The 18,838-nt window shown below is 33.1% G+C and overlaps 1 protein-coding gene and 1 long non-coding RNA gene across 3 annotated transcripts in view; one reads left to right on the top strand and one right to left on the bottom strand.

Moving 5' to 3' along the window:
* LOC149911282 (uncharacterized) overlaps positions 1–17,183 on the bottom strand; it is a 60,905-nt gene extending 43,722 nt beyond the window's left edge. Inside the window, exons 1-2 of one of the 2 annotated variants that reach the window (XM_090104828.1) lie at positions 16,997–17,183; positions 12,678–12,749 (exon numbers count right to left, since the gene is read on the bottom strand). In XM_090104828.1, the coding sequence (XP_089960954.1) occupies positions 12,678–12,749; positions 16,997–17,044 (120 nt within the window). In that variant the 5' untranslated portion in view covers positions 17,045–17,183. Of the gene's footprint in view, positions 1–12,677; positions 12,750–16,863 lie in introns of both variants that reach the window. The other variant, XM_090104836.1, reaches the window with a different exon arrangement.
* Positions 2,005–3,524, top strand: LOC149911283 (uncharacterized). Its single transcript, XR_016457019.1, has 3 exons — positions 2,005–2,584; positions 2,711–2,772; positions 2,847–3,524. It is a non-coding gene; the product is annotated as an uncharacterized LOC149911283 (long non-coding RNA).
* Positions 17,184–18,838: the final 1,655 nt, after the last annotated feature.

The raw sequence follows: 18,838 nt of genomic DNA, 5'->3' as shown, positions 1-18,838 counted from the left end.
ACGAAATTTGGTGGAAACTTACTTTATTATGTCCCAAATACACTGTAATTTATTTGATTGAAAATATTTATTTTTTCGCCTTATTTTGAATTAATACCAAAAAAACAACCTAATTTTCAATCGAAAAGTCACCCGTCAAAATATCAGCTTTTTTCCAAAACTTGGGGTGCCTTTTATTCATTGAAATCTCTACTTTCATATGGTGTAAAAAAAAAAAAAAACACCACCATAGTAAATGTTCTCAGGAAATGCATACAAACAGTCTGAAAATTAGCTTTTACTAAATCAGGCACACTTCTTGAACTCTATATCTTCTCTTGTATCGGCTTTTCGGTAATATTTCAAAAGAAAAATAATTATCTGTTCTAAGTTTAATATTTTACAGCATATTCAAAAGCAAAATGATGTCGATAAAAACATTTCAGGTAGTTCGAGAAGTGTGCCTGATTTAGTAAAAGCTAATTTTCAGACTGTTTGTATGCATTTCCTGAGAACATTTACTATGGTGGTGTTTATTTTTTTTACACCATATGAAAGTAGAGATTTCAATGAATAAAAGGCACCCCAAGTTTTGGAAAAAAGCTGATATTTTGACGGGTGACTTTTCGATTGAAAATTAGGTTGTTTTTTTGGTATTAATTCAAAATAAGGCGAAAAAATAAATATTTTCAATCAAATAAATTACAGTGTATTTGGGACATAATAAAGTAAGTTTCCACCAAATTTCGTAGAAAATAAATAAATTTTGAAGTAGATAGAAATAAAAGACCAAAAACTTGGTTTTTTGAATTTTTCACCTAAATTTTTAGGTTATGTGAAAAAATTGTGAATACAAAAGTTGTAGAACTTTTAATTACCTACAACTTTGCCATTGAACTTTTTTCTATAGGACTTGTAGTTTTGTCGGAAATCGAGAGAAACCATTTTTTTCTCTTAAAAGCTCCCCCCTCCCGCTTCCCGAACTCGGATTGACCGTAATTTATTTTTCCTTACATTTTTATCATATTCCCCTCCTTTTCTAATGGGTTTCATCCGACTGCGATTTTTTTTTGTTTCAAAAATTATCTACTCTAGTCTATATTAGGTAGTTACTAAGTTAAAAAGTCCATATATTATTTTTATTGATAAAGTTGTGAGTTTTGGATCATCAAAAGCTTATGCATATCATACGGTTTAAAATTGAAATACCATATGATAAACATAAGATAACAGTAAGATAAAAGTTTCTTAATAATAGCAAAGTATCCTTTATGTACTTAACTGAAAAGTACACACTGTTACGCATTAACAAAATTTACAAGGAAATAAACAGCAAAGCCATAAATCGATCACACACGACGGATGCCCGTCTACCCTCAAGTTTTGATGTGTTCCCGTCGACTGTCAGCGACTGAATGTCACTGTTGTTCAAATCAGCAAGCGTGGCTTTCAAAATTGTTTTCGCAACATGTCGCCGTTCTGACAGTTCTACAGACAAGCAAACATGAAAGTATATAGTAGGAAAATAAGACATTACTGTATTGCGAATAACAAATTATATGAGCAGTAAATAACCATTGAAACAGGCGTATTTAGGCGCGCTAGTTATGTATGAATTAATCCTAAATTACTGAGGTCAAAAATTATAGATTTTCTATTAATTAAAAGGAATTTCTTCTTTTTTTATCGAAGTAGACAAACAAGAATATGTCAATTGATGGTAAACATAATACAGACGCACTTTGCCACCCATATTAGCAAGACTTGCCGAAGGCTATAACGTCGCAAATTAATTACTAGGTTTCCGCCTGCGGCTTCGCCCGCGCTGCAGTCATAGAAAAACCCCGCATAGTTCCCGTTCCCGTGGGATTTCTGGGATTGCGTCATTTTCCCGGGATAAAAAGTAGCCTATGTCCTTTCTCGGGTATCAAAATATTTCCATACCAAATTTCATGAAAATTGGTTCAGTAGTTTAGGCGTGATTGAGTAACAGACAGACAGACAGAGTTACTTTCGCATTTATAATATTAAGGTGATGAATTAATTTTTCTAACATTTACGGCCCTTTTTAAACCTTCGTAATTTTTATATTATTAAAGTTGTCGTGATGAAAATTCTTGACAAGAAAGTTCAATAGTAACACAATACGTCTACCGTTTTAGAAACATGATTCCATGATATTTTCTCGATAGAAAAAAAATACAAAGTTCTCATTGTTATTTTTTTTTAATCTCTGGCATCTTCAAAATAACAAACGTAAAGTTACGACTTTTTGGATATTGACTATAAAATATACAACCTATACGTCTACCGTGTTAGAATTTTGAAATATGCGATGGTTTTGAAATAAACAAGAAATACTTGAAATTAGCGCCTGACCAGCCAATATAGCGAGAGCCGCCCTGTACCTTCCTACCCCGATCGCTGCACGAGTCATTCCCGCTACGGCCGTCACACGGGGAACTTGTGTCGCTTGCGCAATCGTAAAAAAGGGTGACAACACGATAAGACAAAATGAGACAAACGGGGACAATAAAGAAAATAAGAAGAAGAAACATAAAGGATGGAGGAAAAAGAATGCTTACAATTGGAACAAATTAATGAAGTAAGTTGGTTTTATTTTAAATTTGATGATAATTGTATTATAGACGATGTTTGATATGTACCCCTGTTTTAAGTACATAACGAATGTGTAAGATTTTTTCATTTATAGCATAAATAATCTTTTCAGAAATCCGGAATCCAGAAGGAAAATAAACCCACTGATTGTTCACAATGTGAACCCACTCCTTCGTAAGTACCTTTATTCAGTCAAAAATGTATGTTATCAACGCTCTACTGGTTTTATCGCATGATTCCATTTTTAGCAAAAAGCAACAAAGTGCAAAGAAATAAAAAATCATGGTGAACTTAGTGGAAGTATGGTGGACGTAATATGGAATTATGGAACAGGAGCTCGTTGGAGTAGTATTATATTTTAAAAAAATACGAAAAAATTTCAAGAATTTCTTAGTAGGTGGTAGATAAGTATGTTGTATAAAGAATTTGATGTTGATATTTATTTCATTTATACTTACTACACCTGTGCGGGAAATTGCTTAGTACTAAAACCGGTTTATATTCATATTTACATAGTAATGTGAGTTTTCATTTCGAAAAATTTTGTGTAAGTATATTAAATTGAGTTCCTGGGTGATCTGGAAACACAATTGGGCCCGGAGGATGGCGCTGCAGTCAATCCTCCTAATCACATGAACCGATTTGGATGAATATTTGTGTGCACATTTCATTGTTGTGGGATGATTGGTTGATTCGTTTTCACATTAGCTAATATTATGTATTTTTGTTGTTAGAAAGTAAACTTAATTTAATGTTTATAATACATTATTATTGGTATAAATAAGCCAGTGTTCGTCTCACATTGCTGTACCTGCCTACCTATCCTACCAGGGCCTAACTTTGTTCTGGCTATTTTATTTTGATTATTTGTAATGAATAATTACAATTATAATAGAGTGCAAAAAATAAATACATGCGTCAATATATTTTGTGTTTTTTTTAAACAATTTTTTTATTTAAAAAATATCATTCCGACCGCGGCTTTGCCCGCGTGGAATTAGGTTATATCGTGAATCCTGTTTTATCCCACAGAAGTGTTCAGTTCGGATAAAAAATATCCTATGTGTAAATCCAGGCAATTAGCTATATTTTATCAAAATTGGTAATGTAGTCTTGACGTGATTAAGTAACAACTAACAAAAAAATATACAAATTAACATCCAAAGTTTCGCATCAGTTTTACTGTATTAGCGATATCTTCCACTCTTGACTTTGACTGAGAAGAATTAGGGTTTATAACTTCTTTCAGAAATAGTACCTTTCATTTCTGGGCATGATGTAATATCTACGTCAGCATCAAATTCTATCTAAATCAATTCAGTAGTCCGCGTAATTAGGTACCATTTCATTTTTTCAGAGTAACAATATTTTTTGTTATTTTAAAGATTATTTATAACCTGTATTATTTTGTAATAAAGTAAACATTACGAAATAATAATAATTAATAATTATTAATAATGTCTAAGTAGTTGTTAAAAAGAAGATAATTTTGTGTTTATAAGCAAGAAAATAAAACCAATAAATCAACAATTAAATATATGTATAACAATATTATAACTGTATGACGACTCCATACATGTTTGTCCCGAGTCGGCCAGCGGCAGCGCGGCGAGTATGCAAGAATGACTTCGCGCACACCCGCGTTCGCGATAGCGAGCTATTAGACTCCGCCCGCCAAGCAGTGGATTTTTTTTTGTGTATCGTCTTAAGTATGGATTGTAAGTTAGAGTATTTAAATACACTGTTAGTTTAACGTATCTAACTTCTAATATTAATTGCTGTATTAACTGAAAACAGGGACTTACAATATGTGTACCTAAATTATTTTTAAATGCATATTACATATATTATGCGATTCATAAGTACATAACTATATTCATACTAGTGGTCCGCCCCGGCTTCGCCCGTGGTACATATTTAGTATCCTATGTCCTACTCCTGGCTTTAAACTACCTCCCTGCCAATTTTCAGCTTGCCTGCCGTTCTTGAGTTATAAGTGGAGTAACTAACACGACTTTCTTTTATATATATACAGATAACTGAATAAAAATAACATCGTTTACCTACATAAGCGAAAAGTAAGAATAAATGAATTCAATAAAAAGAACATCGCTTGTCGAACCAAATTTATTGGACACAGTTTTTTAGCAGATGTATTTATGACTCCATTTTCCTCTCATTTCAGCGGATCAAGTGCTTTATATGGCGAATAATTAGATGGGTCGCGACTTCGAGATGTCAGTAGCTGGCGAAGGAATGCATTGCGTGGACAGCGCCGCGGGGTAGAAAGCAGCTTGAGTTAATACGTCTTACATTGCGTAAATGGGAGAGCCCTTTGATTTGAACATAATTGAATTGAGACGCATCCTCGGAGGAATGATGGTTTTATTGGATTGGAAGTGAGAACACTCGCGGTTTTTAACGCGAAATAATTTGCTATTTGCTGATTGGATAGTTTACCTTAATATATAGCAAACAAGTTTCCCTGTACCATACTTATGGCCTACATTTTAGGGTAAGTACTTAAGCAAAAAAGGCGACCTTCTGGATAAAATATGCAAGAAAATTTAATTTATCCCATATTATTTTCATTGTTCCGCTTTTTGGAATATAAAACATCGCTCTACAATTATTTACTTCATTTTAAATTTCTTTCCCTATACGTTTGTTCTCAATCCCTACTACATTCGTCTGACACCACGAAAAAAGTGAACACGTGTGACACGGGACGAGTACGAACGAAAAATCAGCGGTTTCCAAAAAAATCTCGGCGAACGGTTCGCAATGTAAAGGCAGAGCTTTCCATTGAATGGAAAAATGCAGCGTGGAGCCGGTTTGCTTGTACCTTCCGGATTCCCAACCTGTTACTCTAGGTCATTCGCGCCGTCTCACTCGCACCGGCGTTCTGCGAGATTTGGGGTCGCGTCGCCCTAACCTACATTCTGAGCTTGAACATTTTATGGTGAACGAATTAATTACAACTACATAGGCATATTATATTGCATGCTCGTTGTATCATAGACTTATATGCGGAGGCGCGGTTGTCGACTATTGAACGTGTGTTTAGGGAATATTTGGTACGTGCAATGTACCTACTAGTGGAAAATAGGTATCAAAGGAGCAATATTATTTTGAAAAGCTAATTCAAATGAAAATCCGAAAGTGCCTTAATTGGATTCCTATATCTGAATTTGCTCAAAATTTTCTATAAATGATACTCAAATACTTTCATGAAACATTTTTAATAAATGGAAAGTGTAAAAAATGTTGATTAAAATATTTTATTTAGGTTCTCAGATAATTGAATAAATTAATTAGTTACGCAGCGATTAAATATAATGAGCGATTTTCAATGTTTAAATACTGAATTTCTAGGAAGAGCATAAAAAGTAAGAATAAAATTAACTTGATTTAAAAAGGTAATTTTAGATTTTGTACTCTATAGTTTATAATAAAGATTCGATCATGCTTGCGTACCCGGCCCATATAAAATTCATAAACAGTCGTAAAAATGAAATATTGCACGTGTAACTTGTCTTTAGGAAACATTAGTAGTTTTTTAAATGCGCCTTGGGTCAATGATGTTTGAAACACTAATAAAGAAACAAAATGAGCCCTCGTTAGTCGGCCATTAAACGTATGTCTACAAACTATTTTTTTCTTCTATTAGAAATGTTTTTTTCGACTTAATTGAAATTATAAATTAATGGTGAATGCCGGAATTCATTTTGTATGATTTAATAATAACATGTACCGCTTCGAATAGGCTAGATGTCTAATATTGTCCCATATTTGGATCAAAACTTGCACACAGAAGGGTTAAGAGGTGAAAGGCTAATAGGTGAATGGTAATAGGCCATACTCTGTTAAAGCTGATGTCAGTCTTAAAGCTGTAACCAGACCTTTTTAGTTTGCGTGTTCTGAAGCACGTATCATATAAATTACATGGAGACAAATGCCACTTTCGCCATGCAAGTTTCGTGTCTAACGATAAAAGATAATCAGACTAACTGAAAATAAATAAAAAGCACCATAGAAATACCCATTACTCAGATATTCATCCGCTCAGTCAGATTTATTTTAAAAGGAATTACGGTAATCAGAATTAATTATGGATTCGAATTGATAACGATTATGGCCTAATCGGTCACAATTAAACCAATCTACTTCTATTCAATTTCATTATGAATATACCTAATTCCAATAACATTGTAACACTAGTTGTAAGTTAGATACATACAACTGTACTATATTCCTATGAATAATGTAACAATTTTTTCTATGAATTCTTACTCATGTTTCTAAAAACATTTACGTAATTGGTTTATCGTTGCTTAAAATCACACATATTTCAGTTTACACAACGATATAATATTACCTATATATTCTAAATAACGAGGTTATATTTACTTATGATAAATGCGCCGATATTGGCAAGTGCTTACGTGCTGGCCACGGACAATTCGCTATAGCGAAAATTCGCGCGGCGCGACTGGCGGCGCGTCTTGCGAATGAATCAAATGTATGGAAATGTACTGGGCATGCCACGCGCAGCGGCGACCAGCGAGACGACCGGCGAATTTCCCCGAGCGAATCGCGCGGCACGACTAGCGATCGAAACAAATGTATGAGTTATTACGGCGCAGGCCACGGAGTCGAGCGGCAGACGCGGCGACTACTCCCGGAGCGAACTTAATTTAAAATAGTTTGTTTTTTTTTCGCGAAAATGGAGACGGAAGCTTTTATTGCAGAAATTCTAGCTAGACCAGCTATTTGGAAGTCTAGCCACCCGCTACATAATTTTTCATCATGCCTATATTTTTCATATTTTTGGTGGAATTCTCCGTCTGTAACACGATTTCTATTTAATTCGTGTACTCCACTATATCTTCCAAACATTAAATCTTGAGCAAAAAAGCTGCTACTCTCCAAACAACGTCGAGCTAACTTTGATAAAGCCATCTCGTCTCCTCGTCTACACTGGTCGCGGCGGCGAACGCAACTGCCCGTGGCGTGCTTACCGCGCCGCGCGAATTGCCGCGCCGCCGGTCGCGCCGCCGGTCGCGCCGCCGGTGTCCGTGGCCAAGGTGTTACAACTCGTAAATCCTTTAAACACGCCAACTGATATTATATGTTCGCGGTTTTTATTATCAACTGACACTAATGTATTATTACTTTTTAAACTACTTACTGCAATGTACCAATTGATTCATAGTATGTATTAGATTTTATAGACACTAGGAGCTATATACTCTGTTTCCTAATATTACGAAATACGTGTGCCGAGATGATCCGATAAGTGATGGATTTTTTTAGTGACATTAGCTTTATATCCCTGTTCAAATGTTAAAAATTATACTTATTGCGTTTCAACTTATTATAATCATGTAATTAAATAAAGGGGATAATAAATAAAACAGAATTAAAGTTTACTCAGACAAATTACTGGTTAGATAATGTAATAAACATTGTATAGTTATTTCAATGTATATCTTGTTTTTATTTTGATCTAGTTTTCTAGATGGAGGCATTCTGCGCCTTAATTGTTGAAATACTTGCATTTTTCTTGTTCTTCATTTGATGACTTACATTTTTAACAAAAAGCACATATGTAATTCATTAGATAATGATAATAATTCAAAGATAAATCATGTATGAGAATAAACGTATTTTATCATTTTAGTATTTCGAAATCCTATGATTTATAAGTATGCGTATCTACTTACTCTTAAATATTGTTTGAAGAAAGCAGCTGGAGTAGGTAAACGAACAAATTGAACACAAATAATTTTTAATAACTGCGGCCGGTCCATCTAATTGTACGCATCATTTCATGACAGTTTCTGTAATAGATACGGCTATTAAAAATAATGTATGTGTACAGTAATCCAATATAATTATATCCGTTACGGTTATCGAGAATACAAAGCGGAATTTTTACGATTTTGTTCCATCGTTTGCCGGTACATTATACCACATGACCGTATACATTGCTATAAAGGCATAATCGATCAAGTATTGAGCGCGATCATTGTATTCACCAGGTGAACCGTGAATCCTGTCACTATTGCCATCCCCCCTTCCCCCTTCCCCCATTTATATGAATCCCATTTACGTCGGCGCTTACGCAACTTAGTAAATCCATTCGAGTGTGAAAAGTTAATTGATACGAACAGTAGTTTTAGCTTTTCAACTGCGATTACTGATTAGGTAAATGATAGGGTAATGTTTTTCAGATAAGCGAATAATAGCGCTTGATTTATTAAACAAACTGTTTCATCCGAGGTTTGATCTTCAATCAAAAGTTAATTAAAACAGTCACTATTGACAGTGTTTAAATATGTAGTATTAATGAGAAAAAGGAAGCAATAATTACAATAGGTGGTCAATAATTTGAGTAATTATTGTTACTTTATGTGTTTTTTTTTTATTTCTACGTTTCCTTTAGAGATAATGAATCAATTAGTGCTTTTTAATTGGTACAAGTGGTTGTTTATAAGTGATTACTGCTTTATAGTCTATATGCAAGTATATTGTTTACTTGTTTTTAAAAAAGAAAAATAGCTTTTTTCGCAGTTCTACGAAGAAGCGTTCCACGTTGGTACGATACAATATTTTTTTCTCTATAGTCTATTAGTGGTATTATTTACCTTGTTAACATTGGCTTTCATGTCAAATCAATTTACCATATCATTAGGTATATTTTTTTAGGAAAAGCCGAAACCTTTAACTTACCGAAATGATACCAAATAAATCTATAAGGGGGCATCCACAAATTACATGTGGTATTTTTTTCAATGAGATGAGATTTGACTCGACCCTCTCCCCTCCTTAAACACCTCAAGTTATTTATGAACGCCCCCTAATCTATACTTTTAATACAAAATAAAATAAAGAACGTATCTAGGAACAAGAACAATGGCCGATGTTACAGTGTGCGAAGCTCTAATGGGGCGTTTAATGTCATTTTAAACGAGGCCTTCTAATATTACGGCACAATTATGTGACGCTTCAGAACATGTCTATAATATTACGTTTAAAGCTCTACAGGGTGATTGGAAATTCGACGTGATCCTCCAAAGGGGTACTAGAGGTCATTTGTAACAAATTAAATCCAGTTAACCAGGGGTCAAAAATGGATGGTTATAGTCACCCTGTATATGAGCTTAAAAATAAGTATTCGTTCAAATTAATGGACAGTAAACTTTCCCAGTACAAAAAGTATTTCAAATGAATAAACTTTTAGAAAAACCATAATATTATGTTCTTTCAATAAAGCGGCTTTGTTGCTTTATTTTGATAAACTTTCTAATTAATTTCTTATAATTCTTACCAAACATTTACACAATATACCTACTAGAGTGTGAATATTAAATATTCTAATACGTGTTAAGTGTAGTATACTATTCCAATTACTCATTTATGGAGAATATGAAATATTCATTCATATTGTGCATAAATTGAAATATTACACCTTTCAATCAACTATACTTTTTTTCTTGTAAAAAACGCTCGAAGCTTTTCAATGCGATATTTTCTTGCGTATAAAACCGTACAGCCCACACAGGCGCATTATTATAACCGCTCGAATAATGTTATACTTTTACATAGTATAATCCTTAGAGTATGTTTTAGCAAGGTATAATCTATACTAATAATATAAAGCTGAAGAGTTTGTTTGTTTGAACGCGCTAATCTCAGGAACTAGGGAAAAATTCTTAGATAGCCCATTTTCCGAAGAAGTCTATAGGCTATATATTATATCATCACGCTAAGACAGGATCCAAGCCACGCGAGTGAAACCGCGGCGCACAGCTAGTAATGTTATACTTTTACATAGTATAATGTGATTATATTGTGATATTCTGCCGCGTGTATTGTACGGGGGCCGCACATGAATGAACACTGCCCATAATAAATACAGAACTTGTGACTTCCTTTACGTGCTTCAATGGTTATGCGCATTAACTGTTCGACTGATCAACGTATCGGTATTTCAAATCTTGTGAAATCATTTTTGGTGCTTTTATGCGTGAATCACGTGGGAGCTTTAAATTTGTATGATTAGGGGTAAATTTTTTGACGTATGGGGCTCATAGATATGTCATGATTGTAAATTAAAATGGTACCTATAATAGATACCTAATAAATAAATAAATAAATAATAATGTCATTAATTTATTTAACTCTTGTTTTTAGTGAAAATTTAATTTTTTTATCTTAAAAAATCCAGACAATGATTTACTGTAGATCGTTAGTAGATGTAACATCTTTATTGTATCACTTGTATTCAGTATTGATATTTTGTTACATTTTCCTGATCCAGAAGTGTTGATAACAGCTCGTTATACCATTATAATTATTTAAATTAATGAATCATTACACGGGTTAGACGAAGAGCAGCGATGCGTGTACGCACCCCTCGCGTGTCTGCTGATAGCAAAAAGCATTTTTTCAACTCACACAAGGTCTTCTTGCTTTATCAAATTATTCCTCGGAAATTATGCATTTTGTTACGAAAATGATTCATTTATCAATATTCATGTTGAAATAGCATTTAATTTTCGGAAATCAAAAATTATACGCGTACTGTGTAAACGTTTTGTTGACGTGAGTTATAATTAAATGAATTATACCATCATTGTGCGCGAAACTTGGTTAACACTACATTTTAATTAGGCAAAATTAGTTTTAGAGGCTAGACGTTGATATAAAAATTATTAGATAAGGTAATAAGGCGATAATTCGAGTTGAAACCGCACGTATAAAACGTAGGCAGAAAATTATTTCGTGTGTAATTATTTGGACCACTCATCAATATATTTTGATGTAAAGGATATAAAAGAAAGTTTGGGTTTTACATTTAGGATATTCTGGGTGATTATAGGCAATTCCCATGCGCGACACGGTGCATGATCACCGTCAGTCGCACTTACCAACCGTGTAAATTGTGCCCACACAATTTGTTCCATATTTATCTACTAATGCCCTCATGGGTAGCATTCCAACTGGAAAATTAATCAATTAGCAATGATTACTTAACATCCTTTTTAAAATAAAAGGATTTTATCTATATTTACGCAATAGTTTTGGGAGACCTTAATAAATTGTTTAACAATAAAAATTATTATGTATATTGGTATTGAATTTATCTTTTGAGATCCTAAATGCATATTTTACGATTTTAATTTAAACCAATTTTAAATAATGAGATCAATTGATTGTGGATATTCAATTAGTTTCATCCAATATACCTAAACTTCCTCGCGTTGTTTATTAAATCGGTATTTAATTATCATACCAACCGCCTTTTTGCCGTTTGCTGATTGTTAACATAAAACATTAATTGTAATATTAAAGTATCACTTTTTACCGCGGTTTGCGAAGGCAGGACGTAACTATTCTTATGTTGTATCCTGGTAATAGTTTAAAATCATTAATTATATTTTGTAACCGCTAAGTTATTCGAATTGTTGAGAAGTTCAGAATTATTCGCGTTAAATTAATTTCTAATTGAGTAAAGATTTGATGCTCCTCTTTTTTACATATGCAAGTATATAGATACCTATTTTTCTATTAATAATTTCCGCCGCCCAGGTCGTTCGGTACTATGAATATTTTACAGTTATTAAATTTGTTTACCTCATTGTATTGTATTATCATAAAAAAAATCTTTTCCTTATGGAAACTACCTGAAACAATTCTCTGGTATACTTAGGTAGTAATGGCACTAGGCACAAATATACACACATATAGAAAATCGCCTAAAAAGATGTGATACGTATTTAATTGATTGTTATTATTTATTATATTCACTAACTAGTTTATAAGTCACATACTAACATTAATAGATCAATGTCATCTAATTGTTTAAAAACATAAGTTCCTCGCCGAGTTACGAGTAGGTACAATATGGGGATCTTCAAACGCAGAGTGAACGGGTAGGTACCCATTACGGAAGCGCACACCATCTTAGACATCTAAGCTATACATCAGGCGAGATTGTGGTCAAGCGCTTCCCTATCTACAATAAAAATAAATAAATAAATTACCCCAAAGAGACAAGGGAATCCACAAACCTGCATCTGAAACCAGGAGTCGAGTAGACCGTTGGCGTGAGGAGCGCCCCAGCGGCCGCCGCCAGGGACAATCTGAAATATTTCATAATTTTCATGATCCGCTGTTTATAGACTACTAGATTTCCGCCCGCTTCTTCACCCGCGTTTTCAAAGAAAAACCCGCATAGTTCCCGTTTCCGTGGAATTTCCGGGATAAAACCTAACCTATGTGTTAATCCAAGGTACCCTCTATATGTGTGCTTTTCGTTGTTAATCGGTTCAGTAGTATAATTGCGTGAAAGGTAATAAAGTAAGAATAGAAAGATATTTAAATGAGAATAAAAATGTAGAGTTTTGTAAATGCTTATATATTTCAGTTTAAAATAGATATATATCACCTATATAACAATTTTTTAATTAATTTTGTACAATTGTTCAATATTTAATGACTTATACTTAATTTATTTTTAAATTATGAACATTTTTAGCGCAAAATTGTAGAAATAAAATATTTTTAGAGTACTATCTAATAAATTACAACAATACAAGGATTAAATTCCAAAGCGGTCAAGAGTTTTATTTTGTCTAAAAAAAGTACTTGGTAGTAAATAAATTCACATTATAATACAACCAAAATAAACAAGAAAACTAAATTGTAACATATTACATGTGGATTAGAAATATTGAATATATTGCGTCTTTAGTATAAAAATATAAATAATTAAAAAATTTACATGTTACAAATGCTTTTATTATTGAAAAGTTTATTAATAAAATATTTATGTAAATAAGCCAAATGGTAATTAAATTTTCAATTTCTTTTGTAGCATTTATCTCATAATACAGTAGAACCTCGATAAGTTAAAGTCCAAGGGAAACACAAAATATTTTAAGTTATAGAGGTTTTAAGTTATCAAGGGTCTATCCATTTTTCACTGCTTCTATAGCTTTTAATTTATCAGCGTAGGTGAGTGTTGTTAGTTTTCTTTTTGGAATAATTTTAAGCCAGTTTTATCACACAGTAAGTAAAGTGATGTTTCCAGGACAACGATCAAAAACTTATGATGCAAGTAAGTCGTTGTCATAAAGCTAAACGCCGCAAAGCTTTGAAGAATTTCGATAAAGCAAACAATAGGTAATGTATTGTTTACGTTAACAATACATAGTAAACACGTGCAGGCAATAAATACCGAAACCTTTTGTTTTGACACTCTTTCAAAATGACTCATTGACAAAAAATTTTATGTAATAGAGGTTGTGGAAACATTTTTTTAAGTTATTGAGGGCCAATACAGAGATTATTTATTTAAGTTATAGAGGTTGCGTATTTTAAGTTAAAGAGGTTTTGGGCTCTGATGGGAAGGGAACATATTATTTTGTGAAGTTACAGAGGTTTTTATGTTATCGAGGTTTAAGTTATCAAGGTTCAACTGTATAATCAAATTTGTATATATAACACTAGCTTAATCCCATCCGCGGCTTCGCCGACTTTGTCTAAAACCTAATAAATTATATACTAAAACCTTCCTCTTGAATCATCTATTAAAATAAACTGAATCAAAAATCAAAATCCGTTGCGTAGTTTTAAAGATTTAAGCATACAAAGGTATATATAGGGACAGAGAAAGCGACTTTGTTTTATACAATGTAATATGATATACGCTCCGATCCAAACAATTATTAATTATTTATTCCAACTCAAACACAAATAGTTTATAAGTATAAGTATAGAACTATAATTTTATTTTTATATTAGTTGCAAGAAACTCTTTTAATATCAATAACTACAATTATATTAAAAAATAATGATCATGTAAACACCTACACAGATGAAAATTGTTTTACATAGTGGAATAAACTTGGTGCATATAAATACAATGTTTTAATAGTGGATAAGTTCGCGTCTGTTTTAAAAAGACAAGATGGTAGAGAAGGATAATGTATATTTCTTCAATATTCAACCATCAAAAAAAAGTCCATAGTTCATCTCTCCTTGATGGTTTTCCGCTAATGTTGAGATAATATTTATTTTCATGCAACTAGGTAGAGAATAAACAATAATAAGCTTTCATTTATATGCTTTGTTTTTCACAGATGTAATAACATATAGTTTCTTGTTTAACATATATTTTATGAAATACCATTTTAATTAAGCATCAAGACATATTTTCTTCTAATATATCACAGAATAAATATATCACATTATGTGTCAAAACACTTAATTCCAAGTTAATTCTTATAACTCACAACGAAAATTATTTATGAATATAATATTTAAAAAATAAAGGTTATAAGAATAAAGCTTCCATTAATTATAAACGTTTACAGTTATTCCATTCTCAATTAATAACACAGCGATAAACCTAACATAATTATAAATCATCCCATAATGGCTTCATATTATAAAACGAAACTGAATAACGTATGCTTATTAGGCTGTATTGCCAAAGCATCCTACAACAATACACAAAGTCAATCAATATAGAAAATATGCCGACAACAATCGAATTTATAATCAACTAATTTACATCTCTCCGACATCAACAGTCACTCGCTGAGAGCGACATCCAACACATTCTCAAGTTGTATGCTAATTTGGGGAATTGGACATTATTGTAGACACGATTACCGAACTTTCTTGTACACTTTATTTGTTATTGACGCTCATTCTATTTTCAACTTTAAACCACTCATATTGAAAAGTTTTGATTTTCGTTAAATACAAATTACTCTTGATCGTGGCGCGGGCGATGTACATATCCAATATTACACGATTCTTAATTATCATAAAAGTATTTAAAAATGTGTAACATTATAATTTATTTATACTTTGTCTATATAAATATTTATTCCTCCATAATGCGCATTAAAATCACCAACAACATCAAAAAGTTTTTAACCAAAAAGCGCCAATGACAAAAGAATAAATTAAAACGGTGAACAGCAAATCTTACCAAACTATGATAACTATTAACAATAAATCAAATACTAATCGAATATTAAAATTATTTTATTGTCTCTGAATAAAGCTTGATTTTGTAACGGAACGTGGTTTACAACTATTATTAATAACTTTTGTTTTATAGAACTTATACCTACTATTGTGTCTACTAAAGTTTTACGAATTACAGCCTTGTGTCAGTCACTACATCTTATATTATTTATAGCAAAGGTCAATGAATATTCATTAATATTTAATCATTTAGTTTCCTGGCTTAAACGAGTAAATCTATTATTTGTCTTACTTAAAATATTTATAAATATTGTCACGTGTGATTTGTTGAATTTATTATTGGATACGCTTCACTTCGAGGAAGATGTTTAATTTGGTATCGATACTAAAATATTTTGCATATAATTGAAAGATAATATGATTAGTTTGAAAAGTGTTAAATATTAATTAATTACAGACACGAAGGCACACCATTATATAGTTCCTGGGAAATGCGTGAGCTGCCGTCGGTCGGTGGGCGTTGATGTCTTTTTTACGCGCACACTTCATTCGCTTTAATTGATCTTAAATACACAATTTAATGTAAAGCATAAATTGTAATAGAAATGCGCAAGTATTCCTAGAAAATCCAACAAGAATTAGATTATACAGACGCGGCTGTAAACAAAAAGTTCGCGTTGATAAAATTACAGCGTTTTTATTCAGACCATGCTGTTAATATATTTTAATCAATAACAATGTTTATCATGATACGCAGACTTTTCTCGCGCCGTTTCTTACTATTTTAATTGAATATTTATCAATCGGCCGTGAGGACGAAAATAATTAAGACGCGTTGAATATTCAGAAAAAAGGTCTCTATGACTCTATCGATATAGTTTGTTTAAATTCTATTTGCATTTGGACTGTGAATGTTAGTTGCATATTATGATAACAAAGTAATTGCGTCTTTAAATTGTTTAAACGGCGTGCGTTTTCCCTACTTCATCTACAATCGAGTAGGAATGAGGCACGGCGAAAACTGTGCCGGCGGAAAGCAGTTCCAATATAACTGTTGTATTGAATGATAAAATTATCATTTTAAATTTTAAAATTTTGGAAAATTTAGAGGAAAATTTATTTCTTTAATTTCTTTAAAGCGTACTCCTTATCACGCTTCAGCAAAGGCAAAAATAACGACGCAACATCTAAAGAAAGCAATACACATGTAAAGCAAAAAGTTCATGTGGAAATGGGTTTCCATCGAAAGTTTACCTTTAACTTTTACAAGTTTTGTTTACGATACCAATACATGCAGGCCGCCGCTAAAATTTCGTAGAGACGCACTGAGAGCGCGCGAACGGTCACGTCGTGCAAACTACAACACTGTCACGGGTGTCACTCATACCTGGTCGCCCACAAGGTCCTCGGCAGCTGTAATCGTGCAGGCCTCCATTCCCGGCTGCGGCCGGGACACGAACACGCTTCGAGCGCTCAACGTGCGCGGAGTCAGCGCACGCCTGCGCGCACCCACTGCGCGAGACGGACTGCGTGCGCCCGCTGCCGGCCGCAAGAGCGTGCGTGATAGCGAGCGACCTCCTTCGCGGGGTTGCAATGAAAGTGATTAGCCTCTTGCACGACTGATAACGACGCTGCCGCACTATCGTATTGTCCCCGTGTACCTTAATTGAAAATTGTCCAGGAAACGCTCGCCCGGCCGCAGCCGACTCCGCTCACGGTGTTTATTACGCACCCAGATTTATATGTAAACTGCTGAATTACGTCTTTATCGGTAACATTTTAATAAATCGCAATTAAATCCAGTATCAATATTTTCTGAAATCGAGCTTAGAATCTATAATACAGGAATAACTCGAAGCTCTACAACCGACCGATTTATCACTGTTCCTTAAAGGTTTTGAAAAAACTTACATTACTGGTCTACCGCCAGTCGGTCTATAAAACATAAGGAATGTATTTATTAACACATAATTGTCGTGTTTTGCATACATTTATCATTTTCATTCTTTGACATTTTAACACAATGATTTCGAATACAAGTGAGTTAATTGCAATACAAACAGTGTTCGGTTAGCGTAATTATTTTTAAATTCGGTGTAGAATTGAGATCCTGAATACAATCATTTGTATTGGTCGAAACGTGCAAAGCGAAACTAGATGCATTTTCTCGTGCAATCTGTTAAGCGACGATAGTTTCTTATCAGAGGACCCGTTTGAGGTACCTACTGCGGTACCTACGTGCCTACGTACCTACACAGCACTCGTCCATAGTACTAGCAGTCAGCTTTCACTGATCGCCGATGTCTTGGCTAGTGCAGTTTTTCTGGGCCCATGTTTGCATCACTCGAATGTTGCGGATATTACTTATCAATATTTAAACATTTCGTGTTAAACTAGATCGTTGGCTATCTAGTTTAATTTTCAGTTTTATAGTGGTTTAGTTCTATGAGAAAAATGTTGAGAAAATATTTTAAGTATTCGCAGCAGGTGACTCATTAATTAGTGCTCTATTTTTGTATTAAATATACCTTGTACTTTCTGATAGCAATATTGGATAACAGCCTCTTTATTTTCCCTGTATGTTCTTATTGTCCTCGTTTCATTATATTTAATAAACTGTTGTGAATCTTCTGAATATTCAAGTGTATATTAATTCTTAATGAACAGTTGACTAGTTACTTATTTTAAAATGTAAAGAAATCTATAATTTTATTTACATTGCTGAGTACATATGGCATGTCAAACAACACGCACTAGGACTTTCTAATTGATGGTACAATGTACGTGGCGCGTGTATTTGTATTTTAAATTATATTTTAATGAACCTGAAAGCTACTGTAGGTGAAACTAATAATCTGCAGATGCTTAACTATTAAACCCACTTATTTATATATTGCAAATTTCAGGTTTGCAGAGCCGGTGTATAGTATATATAAATACTCATAAACGATCAAATGAACTCAACCAAGACCAAGAGGGAGAAATCCTTTTTGTTTTTGTATACATTATAATCTGACGACTGTGCTGACGTTAAATGTTTAATTAATGATATTCTTCGATACCTTATGCGTTCAGATCATGATCACATAATATTGTAATTGATATTTTAACAGTAGGTATCAACTAAAATAAAACCTTCACCACGTTCAGTATTGGAAAGAATTTATTTCTGGATTCTGGAATCAGGATTCTTTCCATGCACGAGGAAATCTGGAACCAACTTCCTCAT

This window comes from Colias eurytheme, chromosome 1 (genome assembly GCF_061535395.1).
Source record: "Colias eurytheme isolate Ceu_HAF_F1 chromosome 1, ilColEury1 Martin Lab GWU primary, whole genome shotgun sequence".
NCBI classification, from domain to species: domain Eukaryota; kingdom Metazoa; phylum Arthropoda; class Insecta; order Lepidoptera; family Pieridae; genus Colias; species Colias eurytheme.
This window is presented reverse-complemented; position numbering and strand designations above follow the sequence as displayed.